Source organism: Tachypleus tridentatus, chromosome 12, assembly GCF_004210375.1.
Source record: "Tachypleus tridentatus isolate NWPU-2018 chromosome 12, ASM421037v1, whole genome shotgun sequence".
Taxonomy (NCBI): Eukaryota; Metazoa; Arthropoda; class Merostomata; order Xiphosura; family Limulidae; genus Tachypleus; species Tachypleus tridentatus.
Window position 1 is genome coordinate 4,919,434 of NC_134836.1, and position 18,837 is coordinate 4,938,270.

At 31.3% G+C, this 18,837-nt stretch overlaps 1 protein-coding gene across 12 annotated transcripts in view; it reads left to right on the top strand.

The window, feature by feature from the left end:
- Positions 1 to 18,837, top strand: part of LOC143233119 (uncharacterized) — a 124,165-nt gene that overhangs the window by 62,806 nt on the left and 42,522 nt on the right. For all 12 annotated transcript variants that reach the window (XR_013017990.1, XR_013017991.1, XM_076469044.1 and 9 more), the window contains exons 3-8: positions 5,462 to 5,590; positions 9,313 to 9,477; positions 9,896 to 10,705; positions 15,806 to 17,065; positions 17,749 to 17,817; positions 18,386 to 18,503. Coding sequence is in view for 10 of the 12 variants with exons in the window: in XM_076469044.1 (XP_076325159.1) it covers positions 5,462 to 5,590; positions 9,313 to 9,477; positions 9,896 to 10,705; positions 15,806 to 17,065; positions 17,749 to 17,817; positions 18,386 to 18,503 (2,551 nt within the window). In the remaining 2 variants the exon portion in view is untranslated. The remainder of the gene's footprint in view (positions 1 to 5,461; positions 5,591 to 9,312; positions 9,478 to 9,895; positions 10,706 to 15,805; positions 17,066 to 17,748; positions 17,818 to 18,385; positions 18,504 to 18,837) is intronic.

Sequence of the window (18,837 nt, forward strand, 5' to 3'; positions counted from 1 at the left end):
GCGTTAGTAAAACTTTTTGCCACGTTGTCACTAAGTTTAAGTGACTGTTCGGCATCTGCTCTCGACCAGTTGAATAATTACCTGAGGTGTACAAACCGAAGAAAGACTACATACTCTAGCTTTAATGCATTATCATTATGACACTGCTATCAACATTGAAACTGTATGCGAGTTATTTATGAAAAGTATCCCACAAGAATGGAGCATACATCTTCGTTACACTATTGTTATTACAGTTGTACCCAGAGCTTTAAATAATTTTCTTTTTCGTCAAAGTCCACACAGGTTGATTAGTTACTGTAGAAAACAACTAACAAGACGAATAATTCTTCTCTACTGTATTATTACGATACAGTCTGTAATAATTTTTCTTTAAACTTCCAATATTCACTCTTCATTCCTAAACTCTCAATTGTGCAATTTACATATAAATAATAATCTTTAGATGTGTATTTATATTCCGACAAAAGTCTAGAACATTCCACGCCATACTACATATTCTGATGCAGTGCTACTCAATTAAAGCAATGAGAAAATTTCAAAAAGTTCTAGCAGATTGATGCAACAATGTAAAAATTGTTAACTGTTAACAACCGACCAATAATTGATGAAAAACAGTATAGCTTTCTGTATTTTTCTAGGGAACAGATAACAAATAATGGCTGACTATTTAAAAGTGTGCTTCACTTTCTGAATATCGTTATTGCTGAAACTGATTGTCACACTACCACTACGTTTATGCACGTGGGAATGTTTAACATCTTCTCTCCAGTAGTTGAATAACAACTTGAGGTGTACACAAACCAAAAAAAGACTGAGGGCTTTGGCTTTAATGCATAATCATTATGACACTGCTATCAATAATGGAACTTTATGTAGGTTTTTTATGAAAAATAATACCCCCAGAAGAATGGAGTATGCTAACATATTATTTAATTAGTAATATAATTTAACAAAACAATTAATAAATAATATGCATGTATATAAAACAGTACTTTATGTTAATTGTAAGTCTTGTTCCCCATGAAGTGTTACAACAGAATGATGATTTGTTGACATTTCATTGCACGTTTGTGGATTTTATTTGAACGGCGTGCAATTGTTTTATCCAATATTTCATGTAAAATGCTTTCACATTTAATTTCATAGTATTTATTTTTTACAAATGTTTTTTGGAAAGGCACGTGTTGACTTTTGATCTCGCAGATTAGAACCTCCTGATAAGGGCCTGATATATAATAAGTTTTTAATTACAATAATTGTCTGTGGGTGTTTGTGTAATACATACATAATATGTTATATGGGTATTTAGTCTCAGTCCTGGCGTATTTTACCTCTATAAATGTATAACACATAGTCGTTTGAGACTAAATTTACTGTAGTTATACTTTCTGTTTAGTGCAAAGCTACATACATAATAGGCTAGCTGCATTCTTTTCACCACGGGGAGTTCGAACATTGGATTGTGTGTTATAAGTGCGTAAACTTATCGTCGATTCACTGGGGGACAATATAGACAATTTACTGGGGGACAATTTACTTAATTTGAGAGAAAAAATCAGATATTTCTTATTCTTAGCGTGTATAAATAACGACAAACAAGCAGCGCTGTAACATACCTGTTTTATATTAAACATGTAATACTCTGCTAACATTATTTTCGACGCTTCTGCCTCAGTAAAATTTACAAGGACTGGTAATTGCAGTGTCGATTTTGGCGCCCCTTCAAGAGGAGGGAATCTGTTGCCCGCCCCAAGGGCCGACTCTGATAATACGTATTTAATATTATGCACTTAATTAGATCGCGCTTCACACCCACCTCAGTGGCTCAGTAAATTTGATGGTTTATAACGTAAAAAAATGAGTTAGAGTCTAGTGGTGGACACAAAAAAGCTAAATTATTATGTAAAATTGTGTTTTAACAACAAATAGCAATAGAACATAATTGTTGTTTTGTTTTTAATGTAAGTAATTTATCTTTATTATTTCTTATAATATATTACTAGAACTAGTAGTCGGCTTGTGACTACTGTACTAAACTATGTATTTTATTAAATCAAAATTCGACGTTTATTTTGAATGACTGTGTTATTAGTTCACCAACACAAAATCGATTTTTTTTTGGTCTCTTGAAACATTTCTTTATAAGCTCAGTTTTGTTTGTCTTTTTTCGTTCACTGACTGTGCGTAGTACCTCATTTCCACCAGAGTATTTGATAAAACACTTTGTCTTGCAGCCTTGTGTTCGCTTATTCCCTCTTTATTTTTAGCAGTGATTGGAATAACTGTATTTTTATAAAGATACTTTGCCCCCTAGCGGTGAAAGATTGACCTAATAATGAGTAAGTGATTCTCCAACACGTTCTTGTTTTGTTGTTTGGATGCAGAACTAGCCCATACCCCACCTCAAGCGTTTGTAGTCACGTGATTACTAGGTGACCTCTCCAGCAAAATGGGCGGTACTCGGGTGTGAAAGGCAATGACTGTGCTAGAAGCTAACTCGGAAAAAACAACCTACAGAGGTTTCTTTTCAGTTACAGTAACTATGCAACGTGCAAATTAATCAAATTGTAGACAGAGTAATAATAGAAAAATGTAGTAAATCATGGTTATTGATGTTATTGCTGAAAGAATGTGTATATGCACACACACACACACACACACACATGAGGTGTCTCTGGGCTTCTGCTAAACCGATGCTCTAAGATTGCCATTATTTCGTGAAGCCATTAAATTTTTAGAGTACCTTCTGCTTATTTCTAACCTAAGGCAAACTGTTAATTCGTTTTTCTAGTAATTTATGAACACCAGTCTTGCATCACACGAACTTAAAAGGACAGAGTTCAGTAAAGGAAAAACTATATAATTATTAGAAAGATTTGATATAAAAAAGGATCATATAGAAACTTTTACAAAATTATTACTTAGGTTGGTAGTGGTAAATGTGAGATATGAAAAATATATAAAGATCATACTAGTTACTTATATTGACCCTTTCTTCAACGATGAAAATTTAAACAACGCACCAAACAAAATTAGGTATTGAGGAAATATCACACCTTAGTAGTGCAATACCCAAAGCAAAATCAGGAACCAAATACGTTTTGAAGTATATACCTCATATTTTATTTGTATAATTCAGGCAGAAAAAAATAACGATCGCAAAAAGTGCCAGTTATATAAGAAATGGCCCGGCATGGCCAGGTGGTTAAGGCACGCGGCTCGTAAGCTGAGGGTCGCGGGTTCGAATCCTCGTCACAACAAACATGCTACTAGCCCTTTCAGCCGTGGGGGCGTTATAATGTTACGTTCAATCCCACTATTCGTTGGTGAAGGAGTAGCCCAAGAATTGGCGGTGGGCGGTGATGACTAGCTGCCTTCTCTCTAGTCTTACACTGCTAAATTAGGGATGGCTAGTGCAGATAGCCCTCATGTAGCTTTGTGCAAAATTCAAAACAAACCAAAATATAATAAACTGTTTGATGCATCATTATTTCGTACATTATTTTGGTAGTATTAAAAAAGTTCAGCTGATCTAACAGCTAAAACTAAGATATTTATTACAATTATATCTTCTTAATTTTCAACATGATATACAATAACTCTGAAGCTTATTCAGGTTGCAGTGAGATCAGATAGTGTTCTCTTTAAGCTATTCAAAAATATCTTAAAGTGCCACTGAGTAAATAATTTAGTAAATTCCAGAAGATTTGAGCTTTATCCATATTTTCTTGGTTAACAATACTGCCTTTAATGGATTGGTATAAAGAAACTTTGAGTAGTAAAGTTGCTTAGAAATACATACTATATATTTGACTGGTATGAAATCTCTTGACTAATTTAAGTACAGTAAGTTGTACGATATTTATCTGATAACATTTAGCAGAATTGCTGATATTGAACTGAAGACTTCAATACTTAGTTTCAAGTACAGAATACTGTTAGTTAAAATTACTAAGGTGATATGATGACACTGAAAAATATGAAGATCATTTAAATCTTTCGTTATCTGTAATTATCTAAAATCATTGGCAGTATTTTCATTGTTGTAGTATAAAGCTTGTTCTTAGACCTTTATTTTGATGCAGAAACAGAACTTATTAGACTACCATTACATTTAAAATACTTCCACAAATTTAAATTTAGTATTTCATAATTGAAGAGTTTTAACTGTTAACATTTCCTAAATCTCTTTTATCAGTTCAATTTATAATTGTTTTATGAAGCTTTTATTTTTCTCTGTTGTCTTTTAACTTGGAATTAGATTATTTAGACAGTGTTTTTTATTTTGTTTTTAGGATTTTAATTACATATTGCAAATTTATCTGATAAGCATTTTGATGTACTGTTAAACTAAAATTTTACTGGAAAGCAAAAAGAAATTGAGTGTTATTAGAGAAAAATGATACAGATACTAAGTTAATTAATGAAAAGATACTTGGGAAGAATTAAAAGAGAAAATAAAGTAGCTTAAAGGTACCATTAATTAGTGCTTAATGAGTTAGATTAACGCTTTTTGTACAAGTTCAATTGAATGAATAGGACACTTGAACATCATGTAAATAGATGTGGAGGTTAAGCATGGGTAAGAATGTGAATCTTTTGATACATGTTTTAACTCCTGGAAGAAATAAAAACCTGAGAAATCTTGTTTAGTGTCTTTCATATCTATAGTTAAGTGATTTTTTTTTATCTACTGTTAAGTTATTCTATATGTTTTTTAAATCAAATTTCATTTACATATGCTTTGGAAGGCATGCTGAATAACCTTCTTTCATTTTCTCATTATATCCATAATGATCTTTACTGTTTATAGTGTTCACATTCATTGCATCCATGATGTTATCAATTTCTTATGGTTTATTTTTAGTATAAGATAGTAGGGACATGCCCAAGATACTTGTTTTAATCTATCTTTTATCTTTTTAATGCTATTTTATTTTTCAGTTACTGAATATTGCAGTCATTTTCTTAAGCTTTCAAAGCCGTGTTGATGATAATGCCAGAAATTAAGCTTAATAATTTAGTGTTCTCTTATATTTTAGCAAGAGCAGTATAATGCATAAAATTCTAGTGTTTATACCTAGCCTTGATTTAATGCTAGATTTGACAGAGTCATTATTACATTTTCATTAATTTTTAAGAGCTAACCTGTTAAAAATAATCTTTTTTCAATGATTTACACAAGGTTAAGTGAGTTAGTAACTAATTAGCCAACTGAGTTAAAGTCCTATTTATTACATACATATTTTGAGTTTTCTCTCCTCTTCTTTTTTTTTATGTATGTATAAACCGTATTGAAACAAAACAAGTCCTGTTATCTGTGGTTAAGTAAACTTATTGGATACTAGAGATAATTATTTACATTTGCATGTTTTATTAGAGACAAGTTATTTCTATTTGAAAGGTATATAATATACAACAGTAATTTGCTTATTTTGTTTTTGTTTTGTAACATTAGGGACCAGTTATTCCTATTTGAGTGGGATATACAACAGTAATTTCCCTGCTCCGTCCACCTCTCCATTCAGAGTACCACCTACAGGAATAATAATGAGACAGTTTTGGCCCCCTACACCACCACCGGACAGTAAGTTAGATTTACTTTGTCATTTTTCATCTCAGAAATTGTTACAAAGATTTCATAGTGATGAATATGGTGTTTAAAATATTAGGAATATTCTGCAAAAACAATTATAGTAAAGGTTTAGTTCATTTGTAATTAAGCACAAAACTCACAGTGCACTCTCTGTACTCTATTTACTGTGGGTATTAAAACCTAATTTCTTGCATTGTAACTCTCCAGAAATACTTTAAGGATTTAGAAATTCTATCATTAGCAAAATGTATAGATAAATCTATAAGATGTCTCAGAATTAGTAAGTAGTTTAGTATTCTTAGTACTAAGAACAGTTGTAAGGAAAAAGTATCTTAAGTATTGCACAATTCATAGTTATCAGTGGATACATGTCATCAAAGACAGGACTATGTAATACTTTTATAAAAGCAGTGTATTGTAGTACTTTACTATTAATAATGGGCAAAACTTCTAATGTTTTATAAATGTAAAAAATACAAAGTAAAATGCATAGGTATGGGAGTTTGGGCTTTTCTTGAGTATGATTCAATTAGACTTTTTTTTATCCATATTTTTTGTTCTTAACTTCTGTATGGCTACTCTGAATATTAGGAGTATGACAAAAGAATGATTTAAAAACAAAAAAACATCATTTGATGTGGGTGATATATTTTGAGATTCTGTTTCATTGAAAACATCATACGTTTCATCACAGAAATCCAAAGATTTTTTCAATAGTTCAAATTACAATTGTTCGTTGCATATCTAAAATTGATTGAAATTTAAGCCATTGTTTCCAAAACTCAAATACGAATGACAGGAAGACATTTTTTTGAGAATGCAAAAATACCACATTTTACATAATTGCAAGTTGAAAAGTAAATATTTTTCAGGAAAATTTATTTAAATGGGTTATTTTGTGTGATATGGAAGGTTGTCATGATATTTTGAGGAACTCTTCATGATAACTAATGGTGTAGCTTATGTACCTTTCAGTTACAAAGTAAAAGTTTCTGCAATCTTACTCTACTTGTAACTTGTAACTTCATAAAAAAACAATAGTAAATGTGATATACACAGTAGCAATGCTTATGTAGGAATGGTTTGGATTCTTGGTTGAAATAAGTTTAGTGTAAATATTGTTATTGTTATCCATTGAAGTTAGCTTTCTTACAGAAATTTGGTATTCCTTTAAAAAGCTTAAGTAGAGGGTAAAACTGGAACTACTAGCTAATAATAGGTAAACAGTAAATGTTATAGATGGAACCTTATTGTATGTAGAATTTGGTTATAAATACAAACTTTGCCCATCGAAGCACTGCATTGAATAAAAAAGGAAAAATCTTTTCAAAAAAGATGATGCAAATACTCTCCCTACTAAGCCATCTCTATATTTACTTTTTTGAAATTATTTTTCTTTACCTGTGTGTGTGTGTGTGAGAGAGAGAGAGAGTTTTTCACAATTCATTTCATTACAGAGAATAAATTATAATGTCTCAAACTTTGGGATATTGTATATCACTTCAAGACAAAACACCAGTTAATTAAATATAATTAATGCTCTGTTGTTTTGGCTGGCATAATCCTCTTTAGTAAAAAAGAATGTCTTATAATTCAGTGTGTTTTAATTATGAAATATGTTACAGACTAGTACTAAAGCACTAGTACTGAAACATTTAAAACAAACGCTTACTTTATGAATCATAAGTTAGAGGGTATATAGAGTATTGTTACTTTGTGAGTAACCTAATGGTACCAGATCATATATCTTGCTGTTGGGCACACTGAGCAAACTAGTAGTACCAGATCATATAATTTACTGTTTAACTTTATTTTATTAAATTAAACTACAGATTAAAACTCTATTCACTTTTTAGAATTACCATATTTTATAACATACAAGATATACAGGTACATGAGATGCACTCATATTTTAGCAAATAACATTTAGGAAGAAAATAGTTGAGTACATCAAACATTTAATGCTTATTCCAAACATTAATCCTGCATATCAAGAAAAACTTATTTCAATTAAAATATCATGCATGAAACATATTAAATCACATTTACATAACAATAAAAAAAGTTTTCAGTAACGCAATGAAGTAAAGAGCAAAAATTGCTGTTGCTCTGTAAAAAAGCTTTAAATTGCTTAAATATCCAAAAAAATATTTGTCACTACTGCTTATGGATAATGAATTTTCACTCTCTTTTAATAGTGCATCCTCTTCAATTCTGTCTATGGTATTAGTAATGCTAAAGCTTTCAGTCATTTCTGTTTTTACAATTCCTGTAAGTTTTTCACCCACTCAGATGCATGTGAAATGTTGGGCTGTTTCACTCTTCCTGTTGGGGTGAGTTTATAATCTGAGACTTGCATACATTTGGTTCATTTCTCATGCATTTTCTGTTTAAAAAGGTTTGTTTATGGATATATCTAAAGGATGTACCTGTTGACTGGAATTTATTATTTTTTAATCTATAGTTGCCTGGGAAAAGACTAGGTAGAATTTTGCTTATGAGAGAAAAACTGAGAGATGTATTTCCTACAAATTCACATATTAGATGCAGGATGATTTTTAAAGGTTTTTTTCATAAAAAAAAGTGTATCATACATTCTGTGAAATGTGGTATACCAGTGCTGATGTAGTGACTAATTATGCATCAACTGGTTGTATACAGTGTTGGTGAAATGGACTGATCTTATTAGAGAAGGAATATAGACTATAATTGTTAGTAGTATAGTCATATCTGCAAGTAATATGGCAAGCTGCAAGTAAAATGTGTAAGTCTGTTGTATCCCCAAAATATCTGTAGTCAAGATGTATATGGCACTTGATAACATTAGTATAATTCAAACTCTGATATATGAGAGTGCAAGTTGACATACATGTGTAGAATAAAAATATTTTTGTCTATGATACATTTTGCACATTGCATTCACATATCTGCATATTTTTCTGTGCTCCTTTGTAATGTGTCTGATATGCATTTTTTTCTATCACAAAATATCACTAAATTGACAGTATAGGGTAAAATGAATAGTGATAACTCTAACATTGTGTAATACTGTGCTGAATGGAATTATGTAAAAGGTTGTGGCCTGTGCACTGTGCACTCCACCTCTACACATGGGGTTAATATTAACTCATTGTGAATAAACAGTATAATAATTTAAGGTACCTTTCCTATACTGTGATTATTATTATTTATATAAATAGAATTTTGATACACTTTTTGTTGATGAAAATGCTATTGTATAGTATCTAGCTCAAAAAATTACCATCTTAGTAATTGTTACTCTCCTTTTTTATTTGCATTTCAATCATATTAAGAATGCTTTTATGTGTGAGACTGTTGTCTCAGTGTGAGAATTTTTCTGACTTGACTATTCTTACTATTAATCTTAATTGTGACTTTATTTTCTCAGACATTTGTAGCAATTTGTAGATGTTTAATTTTTCATTAAATAAAAAGTTTTAACATGAAACTCGTTACTTGTTTCTGGCAATGTTATTTTGGTGGAAATATCTATTTATTTACAAAATCTTTCAAAATTGAGAAGCAAACTTGAAATAATGACAAGAAACTTAAGACAAATTTTGTAACTTAAATTATTGGTTACGGAATTTCTCACTAAGAAATTAAATTTTAAATAATATAATTGGAATTGTGTATAAGGTACCTGTTCAGTTTATGTATATACATATAATAATAATATTACAAAATTACAGATTATAGCAGATATGGAATAGGTAGTAGCCTGTATACAATGTTTCCAGCAATGGGATCACTTGCTCCATGTACGGACCCAAACCCATATTCCACTCAAGGATATATTTCTAGATTGGGACAGTCATCTTCACATTACCATTCTATTCTAGAAGCAGCACATAAAGGTGTCTTTTATTTTATTCTTTATTTCAGCCTATTATGGGTTAAGGTTGTATTTAAATTTTTTACAGATGCTAAAATAACCTAAATTGTTGAAGCATCTTCCTCTAAAGTATTCTGTGGATTTTTTACAAATTTTTGTAGGAAAGTTACAATTGCAAAGTAAGGAATTGTTTAATATAAGTCATATGCAGCTGTTCTTTATTCCTAGTAATTGTCTTGTGAAGTGAAAACTAGACTATTGATGAAGTGTTTATAAAAATTAAAGGTTTCCTCTAGATAAGTAAATAGTGGAGTGAAAAATAGTTTTATCACATTTTGTAGAAAGTGAAAACTGCGTAATATTTTATATATACTTTTTCTTAAAGAAGGAATATTAAACACTTTCTTTTTAATGATTCATACTTATTGCATCTTCCATAGAACCTACTTACTTGCCTCCAGGACTAGCTCTGGCATCTCCTCTTGCCATGAACAGTCATTTAGGGCACACAACACCAGTACCTTCGCTGACTCCAGCTCTTGATCGCCATGCAAGCTATAGTCACTTGGGGCTAGGGATGAAAGGGTTAGATGTTGGAAGGCGCACTCTCCTTGTGGAAGAGGAAGACTTTCGAAGAGTAGAGCGTGGAGCAGATGATTTGGAAGGATTTTTTAAGAGAGAAGTATCAAATGTTAGTTGCCATCACAAGGTTGATCGGGCAAGGTTATGTTTGAGTGGTGTAGAATCTCAAATTCGAGCTGGTGGGAAACAAACGGATTCCTCTTCTAGTGTTGTGTCACAAGAGAAAGCATCAGAAAGTAGAAATAAAAATCGTGAAGACAAACAGAAAGACAAAAAAATTCAACTTCATCTTAAAGATTGCTGTCTGACACACAGTAACCCACTGCTTTGTAGAGGGACTAAACAGTATAAATCTCGTGGATTGACCACAAATTATGAAGTTGAAAAGACTATTAAAGAAAAAAACTGCTCCAGGTGCTCTTCTGACTTAACAGACAGTATTGGCAGTTCTCATTGTGTAGCTATGACAACTGCCAAAGTTAAAAACACAGATTATCAGGAAGAACATCAAAAAACAGTTCTGGAATCCTCTTTAACTACAACAGTGGTCACAACTACTAGTAGTGTGGAAACCACCTCAGTCACTACCACAAGATATCACATGACACCATCGTTGGTTAATTCAAATTGTTCCATTATTTCAAAAATACAAAAGTCTAACAATACTGGTAAGTTTTTATACATTTTGTAAGATACTAGGTAGTAATGTCATGCTATAAACATTGTTCTTTTCTAGAGGTTGTTATGGGTTAATGTATCATATTGTTATTGTTACTATTTGGTGTTGTTAGGTATTAATATATTTTTACAGTTATTGCTGTTATCAGGATTTTTTATATTCTATGTTGACTAGGGCAGTAAAGATGGGACCTTTTAGGAGAATTAGTTAGAAGATTGAAAGCATAATGGAAATCTTGCTATTTCTTACTGAATAGCACCTGAAAAACATTGATAATAAATATTGCCAGTTTGAGACACTTATTTAGGAATGATGGTATTTTTATTGAGGAATACTGTTTACATAAAAGTAATAGCCATAATTTTGTTGAATTAGGGTTTTTTACTGTCTTTGTTATTGGAATTTTTGGTATTTTTGATCAACTATAACAAATATTATTATTTAAAATCACTAATACCTTCCATCCACCAGGTATTGAGTCGCTACTTTGTCTGTTACTAGTGTTACTCGTAAGTTGTTGGCTTTGTTCTTACTTGATTCTTTATCATTATCAATTTATTTTCGTTTTTAATTTTTGCTGGTTCCAGTTTTGTTAATGCTTGTATGTTTAGAGTTTGCTCTTCATTCTCAAGTCATACCACATATCATTGTCCAAGTCTTCATTTTAGAGTCTTTATCTTGTGTTGCTTCTTAGCTTACATGCATCTCCAAGGTTTTAGAAAATATTTTCATCAATTGTCTATGGGTAGTGCTCAAAGCAATACTCTCCATTAAAAAAACCCAAAAAAATAGTACTTGTGGATTGTATTACTATATTTTACTTGTTGTTCTGAGTTCGCAAATGCCTTTAAAAAGTAGATTCAAGGCTAAAGAGCTATTATATGTATTGTCAATACCACCCTCACAGAATTTTTTCTAGCTTTTCTTATATTTTTTGTCACTTTCACAAATGAGTTTTGTTTTGCCATATTCAGTTTTTGAGCCATAGATTTTAAAGTAAATTTAAAATATAAATTTCAAATTCAAGTGAAAATTATCATTTAACTTTTATCTCAACATTATGTAACTTATAGAAATATTTTAGAATCAATGTTTCATAATTTTCTAACATTTATTTGATGTAATTCATGAAGAAAAATGAAAAAAAAGAAGTTAGAATTGCCGTTTCTGTGCAGCTGCAACGAAACTTACCTGTAAACAATTTACTTGTTGATTTAACATGTATATGTCTATTCCAAAGAATAGCTTTAAATTTTCTGAGAAAAAAAATCAATTGAAAATATTTTTTTCCATTTCTTAGTTTTCAAACACTTCCTTTGTCCTTGTATACTTAGTTTTGGTTGCCACTTATTTTTTACTAATAAAACATAGCTTTAGAAAGAGCTGTAAAGAAAATTGAAATATGATTGGATAGAGTGAGTACTTGACTTTTTGCAGCATCTTTGAGTAAATAAAGTTGATTTTAACAGTATTTTATTCTTATGTGAATAAGTTATGACTAAGAACTTTAGCATCAACCAAAGGCAGTCAGTGAAAAGTTGTAAAGAATTTGGATTAAAACACAGAATTAGGAATTTTTATGTTGTTTTTGTAGATGCCCATTTTCTTTTGGAAAGTGTTGTGCATAATATTATGTTAGTTTAAAAGCTACAGTAATTTTCTTTGATGAGAAAACATCAAATAACCTCAGCGACTTAATTATTGTGGATGACAACAAAAATTTTGTAATTAGTCAATGTCTTGTGTATCAGCACTCCAGTGACACAGAGATATATCTGCAGACTTGTAGTGCTAGAAACTGAGTTTTAATACTGGTGGTGTGCCTATCGTTTAGCTTTGTGCTCAATTTCAAACAAATAAAAAACCTTATTTATTAATTATTAATTTTATGTTTATTGTCTTTGCAAACAATGCACATAAAAAAATTGACTGACTGGCTACACAGTTATTTCTAATTGATGTCATGGTATATTTTAAATGAAAAACTTATTATTACCATTGTAAGTGATAATAAACCATTTTTCTGATACAATACTTTACCCCACTTACAAGTTTAGCTTTTCTCATTCATTGCTATCTCCTCTAGGTGAAGTTTTTCTTTATGCACGACACAATCCTTCTGCTCTTCCCTATTGGAATCAGTGATTTCAGTGTGTTTCTCATGTAAATCAAGTGTTACTTCTCCATCAATAGGAACATAGTATACTCACTCCTTCTATTAAGCTATCACTTCTAGTTTGGTAGCACATGGTTTCTTAATTCTACCTCATTATAATTGCGTTTTTTTATACATTCTCCTTTTTTCAACCCTTAAAGCATGAATTCTGAAGTCTCATCTTCAACAGGCACTTTGTCTTGTGACTCTTTTATGGTATCTTTCCACTATTCATCTATCTGAGGCTGTTCACAGAAATCCTTATCTCCATGTTGGCTCATTTGTCATCTTTAGCTCTGGCATTGCATAGGTAGTTTCTCTCTTGTTGGGACCTTATATCTTATTGAGAGCCTGTTTATCTTCTATATCTCTTGGACGTACGTATTGGGTTCATTTTTATGATGTTTTGTCTTTGATTTGATCTCGGAGTCTTTAGAATCTTGGATATCAGTCCAACAACAGTCTACTCTTTCCCATTGGGTTGCCTGTTTGTCTCATTCAGAGCCAAGTTGGCACCTATTATAGTTTTCCATTCTTCTTCTTCCCTCATTCTTGAGATGCTACAGCTCATCATTTACCTCGACAATGCACAACACATTGCCAACAATTCCAATGACTACCTGGTGGGCTCTGGTCCAATAAGAGATTGACTGGCAGCCTTTCTCCATCAGTGGTGCTCTGTCATCACTGGTGTTTGGGTTTTTCCAATTTTGTGGTTGATTGTAGAGGCACCCTGCTGAATGTGTTCTAAAAAAAACAAAAAACAATACCATTTAGTACAGAGTAGGACATTGGTGTAAGCAATGTGCTATCTTTCAATATGCATTATACAATTACTACAGGATGAGACATCAAATTGTAGTTAACCCCTTATCCTACCCCTGTGCAGATGTTGTTACCCTGTGGCTGGTTTTTGGATTTAGAGAGAACCAATTAACATAAGTCTTTATGCTTGTTCAAAGTTGTCTGTCTTCCTTCTTTGATTGTGCCCCCTTGTCTTTTTGCTATCCCTCATGTACCTTTGTCCAAGGATGTTATTGCTTATTGGATGGTTCTGATTAATCTTGCTGTTGGAGGAGTATATTTTCTTTACTTAGGCATCCTTTTGATACTGGTTGTTGGGTTTCTGTATTGAGATATTCCTCAAATAACACGTGCCATGCTCTGGGGTTGGAGTGGCTGTAGATTCCTTCAATCTCTGTGACTTGAGTTGAAAATAACACATGATGGTTTATGTGAGAGACATGTTGGAATAACTTGATTACAGTATGGGAGAAAGTGGAAAACTTGTAGCATGTGTAAAGAAAAAGTTTGCATATAAGGGACAGCAATGAATGAGAATAGCTAATCTTGTGAGAAGAGGGAAAATCCTATCAGAAATATGTCTTTAGTATAGGAAAATTATAACTTTTATTATTTGATTTACATAAGATGAGTGGGGAATTACTGCATATTTTAAAAACAAACAAAATGGCAACTGAGTGTTAGTTTTCACATTACTGTTTCAGCAAGTAGGAAATGTTCAGAGTATTTAGAAAACATTTCTTCAATTTATGCCAAAAATTTTAACAAGAAAAAAAAGAAAGTGCAGATGTCAGTTGCCAGCAGGAATATTGTTTCATATTACGTGGATGATCTATAGCTATAGTCTGGACCAGGAATGGCTAATTTTTTATTTTCATGGGCCAGTGTGTTTTTTTTTTTTTTACCTATTTTGGAGGTTGGAAACTATGTGACCAGCTAAAGTATGCTCAAAATTTTTGTTTCCAAGAGTATGTAAATTGTATAGGCTCTCCATTATATTATTATATGGGGGCCAGATAAAATACCTCCACAGGCTGGATCTGGCCTGCTGGCCACAAGCTGGCTGTCTATTGTCTGGATCTCTGTTTTTTTGGTCTCGTAGAGTTTGTAGCATCACTTGAAGACTTTAGCCATATATTGATCAGTGCAGACAGTGGATTTTGATTCAATGGTCTTGAGAAAAATTGGTTCAGGAGCTGCAAATTCAAATCTCTCTCAAAAGGCCTCAGTTTCTCCTTTCACTTTGTGATGTAGCTGATTTCATTTCTTGTGAAAAGTGAGAAGTATTTTCAAAATTCAAGCAGTTTAATATTTCCATATATTTTCAGTGATATTGTGTTTAAATACTAACTGTGAGTGTTAGGCCTGTAGTAAATTTTAGATTTTCTCAAGGTAAAAAATTCAAAAGGGTTAGGTATGAAAGAAATCATTAAACAAAAAATAGACTACATTATACTTCTGAAAGACAGGTCATTTACTAATAAATAACTTCCAAGTATTTCATAGGGTGGTTATAAAAAAAACCCTCATACTTTCAACCTTATTTGTTAGAGACAGAACAACAAAATATATTGAAAATAAAAGCAGAGAATAAACAGTTTTTAACTAAAGGATATTGAAGGGAACAAGCTGTTTCATGGAATGTAAAAAATTGTATACAAAAATAATTTACAAATAAAACAACTAATAGTGTCTTGTGGTAATTACTGCATGATATGAAAGGAATCTTGCAGTTATCATGGCTACCACATGTTGGTAGTATAATGTTACTTATCTTTTTATTTATAGAGACTGACAAGTTGATTATTTTGAGTAACTATTTCTATGAGCTAAAATTTATAAAGAAAAAATTATTGCTGTTCTTGAAATGAAGATGTTGAAAAAAAAGATGTTTTGAGATTGTAACTTCAAGATGTATTTAATATTGCCATGTTATGAAGCACACGTAATGTTTGCAATAGCATAGAATGAATGAATGATATGATAAGAAGGGCAGGAATTTTAACCGTAGGATAGAAAATAACAATGAAACTGTGGAATATTTGAAGGTTTCTTCATAACTTTATAAAAGCTTAGATTTGAATTTCAAAGAATATGATCTACATTTTCTTTGTCATTTTTCTTTTCTAGTGTTTGTTGATGATACAAAACTTTCAAAAAAAACTTCAGAGTGTAAAGAAAAGTGTAGTGATAGTAGCTTTTCAAGCAGCACTCAAATTGACCTTGCACCACAGTCACAAAACCTAACTTGTTCAGCTCATGATCATGATGGATTGAGACTTGCACAAAGTCAGGAAGTAGGGACCATAGATCTATCTCTTGCTTTAACAAGTCAGTCTTGTGAACCAATTCAGAATGCCTCCTCAGAAGTGAGTGAGGGTCAAAATGATAAGAGTTTGCTCTCTAGTCAAAATACCTCTATAAGCACAATTAGTGAATCACTCATTTCCCAACAAAACTCATCAAATACTTCATCCATACCCTGTTCTCTCACCCTGTCTCACACAGTTGCTTCACAGCCATTGAAAAATGACAATTCAACATTGTGTGTAGTGTCAAACAATAACATGAGACATCCAACCCACTCACCAAAGAGCCATACACCTTCTTGTACTCCAATGCTGTTAACTGGTGTCCATATAAAACAAGAGAGAATAGAAGAAGAACACTGTCCATTAAGTAAAACATCCAACTCTTCTGTTTCGTCCACATGGCAAGATCTGAGTTTATCCAGAAATGATATTATCGAGGAGGATGAAGGTGTTATTAATCTCAGTATACCACGCAGAGTTCCTAAGCAAGAACCTGTAGAATTTGCCTTAAATCATAGGATGCAACCAGAATCTCCATCAAGGAAAAGTCTTTCTTCAGAGAAAGTTCAGTCAGACTTTGCTTCATCGAAAAATCATGCAACATTAACAGACTTAGCACTTCATGGAACTACATCCGTGGCCAAACCAATGCTTCAAAAAAATGACGTAATACATTCTACAGATCAGAATGCTGATAAATCTAGATCTTCTGGAAGAGCTGTAAAAGCTATCACATCAGTCTACTCTCAACTAGTTGGTAACCCAGACTGTACATCTACCTTCTCTTTAATAACAACAACAGCATGTTTAACTGTGTCTCAACCACCAGAGATATCCAGTACTCAGTCAACATTACCCAGTCAAGGTGGTGGTATTTCTGGTCAACAAACATTTCTTGCTTCTAAAAAGTCTGATTATCCTTTTGTTGCAACGAATGCTAATCTTCACCCAAGTACCACAACAAAGCCTTGTGTATCAGCACCTGGACCTTTGACATGGTCCTGCTCCTTTGGTGGTAGTCTTTCTACCAGTAATTCATGTCAACCAAGTTCTGTAGCCTTGACATTTTCCACTACAGGTTAGTTCCATTTCATTCATATTGTTTTTCTAAAGACAGTTGACAAAATATTATCATCATTAGACTAATGTTCATATGAGAACTTTTTTTTGTGAGGAGTTTCTTTCTGAAATTAGTAGTAATTTAACTGCTTACATCTTGTTCAAAAAAACAAACAGAAAAACAGTTTATTAAAAAAAAAAAATCCTTAATTGATTTATATGTGTATTCTTCCCAATGTTTGTTATCTTATTTTGTTAAAATAAATATATATTTTGGCTTTATATACAGAAAGTATATATGTAATAGTTATTCTCTGAATTTTGCATATTGAATTCTATCCATATAAGTTTAATTTTTAACTTCATTAAATTTATCACTTGTAATCTTGTATTATACATTGGCCACTTTACTATAACCATTTAAAAGGGACCAAATAATAATCATAACTAACAATAAACTTTTCAACTTGTTTGTTTTGATTTGCACTTAATGCCTTTAATTTAATGGAAAAGAATATTAGATAAAGGAGAGCTTTTGATTTTTTAAAGCTGTTGCTTAGTTAAACCAATTTTTCTGCATAAGACCTACAATAATATATTTATCTATTTTTTTTGTGTGTGAGAAATAGTATTGATAAATTTAAGTTTAACCATATAACATTTTGTGTAATGTCATACATCATTTGTTTTTTTATTTCCTAGCAAATTCAAATATCCCTATCGGAATAGCAGTAGCTCAACAGAGACAAAGTGTTTCAACAAATTTAGGAGGTGAGTGGAATTACTTTTATTATTTTTAATTATAATACAAAAAGATGCTAGTTTCAAGAGACTTTTGAATAAGCTAAGAAAAGTTATTTGATGCCATGTGCATATTTGAAAATGACTGAATTAAATGTCTCATGGTAAAAAGTATTGAAAACATCAAAACTTTTAATAGTACTATGTAACATATTTTTCATTTTAACTTCTTTTTATTATTATTTCTAAAACAGCACCTACACTGTTTTATCTCTTGGTAACAGATAAAAGAAATATTTAATATTTTTCATGTGATATGTAACAGATAAAAGAAATATTTAATATTTTTCAAGTGATATGTAACACAGTGTTAATAATCATTATAAACATCTTATTTAAGGTAATGTAATGGCAGTTGATAATTTCTCTCTTAATTTGAAAGTTTTTTCATGTTCATTAATAAAATAGTTTTTGTGTTGCTATGCTTTTCTTAGTAATTTTATAAGTATGTGGAAGTAGGCAAAAGGTGTTTTTATGTATAAGTGTGTACTTTGTATTTTAAAGGTCACAAATAATTGTTTTAGGTTTTTCTTCACAGATAGAGGTGGAGCTCAATTTGGAATAAACACAGATCATTCAAGCAGATCATCAGCTATATCCTCTTTGTCTACTGGTAGTGCAGATAATTCCATTCCTGAAAAAGAAGGGTATTTACAGTAAGTTTTTGTGTGGTTAACTTTGAATTTTAAACAATTATTAAAGTTGTTCCAGTAATTTTACTAATTCAAAGTATTCAATTCTTGAAAAGAAAGGAATAAACTCTTAAAGAACACAATATTTTAATTTTAATTGTGGATTCAAAGTGGATGGTGTTATGCATCTGCAACCAGTCTTAAAGACAAAATATTAATTAAGAATACTTCCCCATAAGCTACTTTTATATAGGACATTAAGATTTATTTCTTTGTCTTGTTTTGCAGTTAAATTTTTAAAAGGTATATTTTGAATGTTTCCTCATTTGTTGTATTCTAACTTCAAAAATTTCTGATG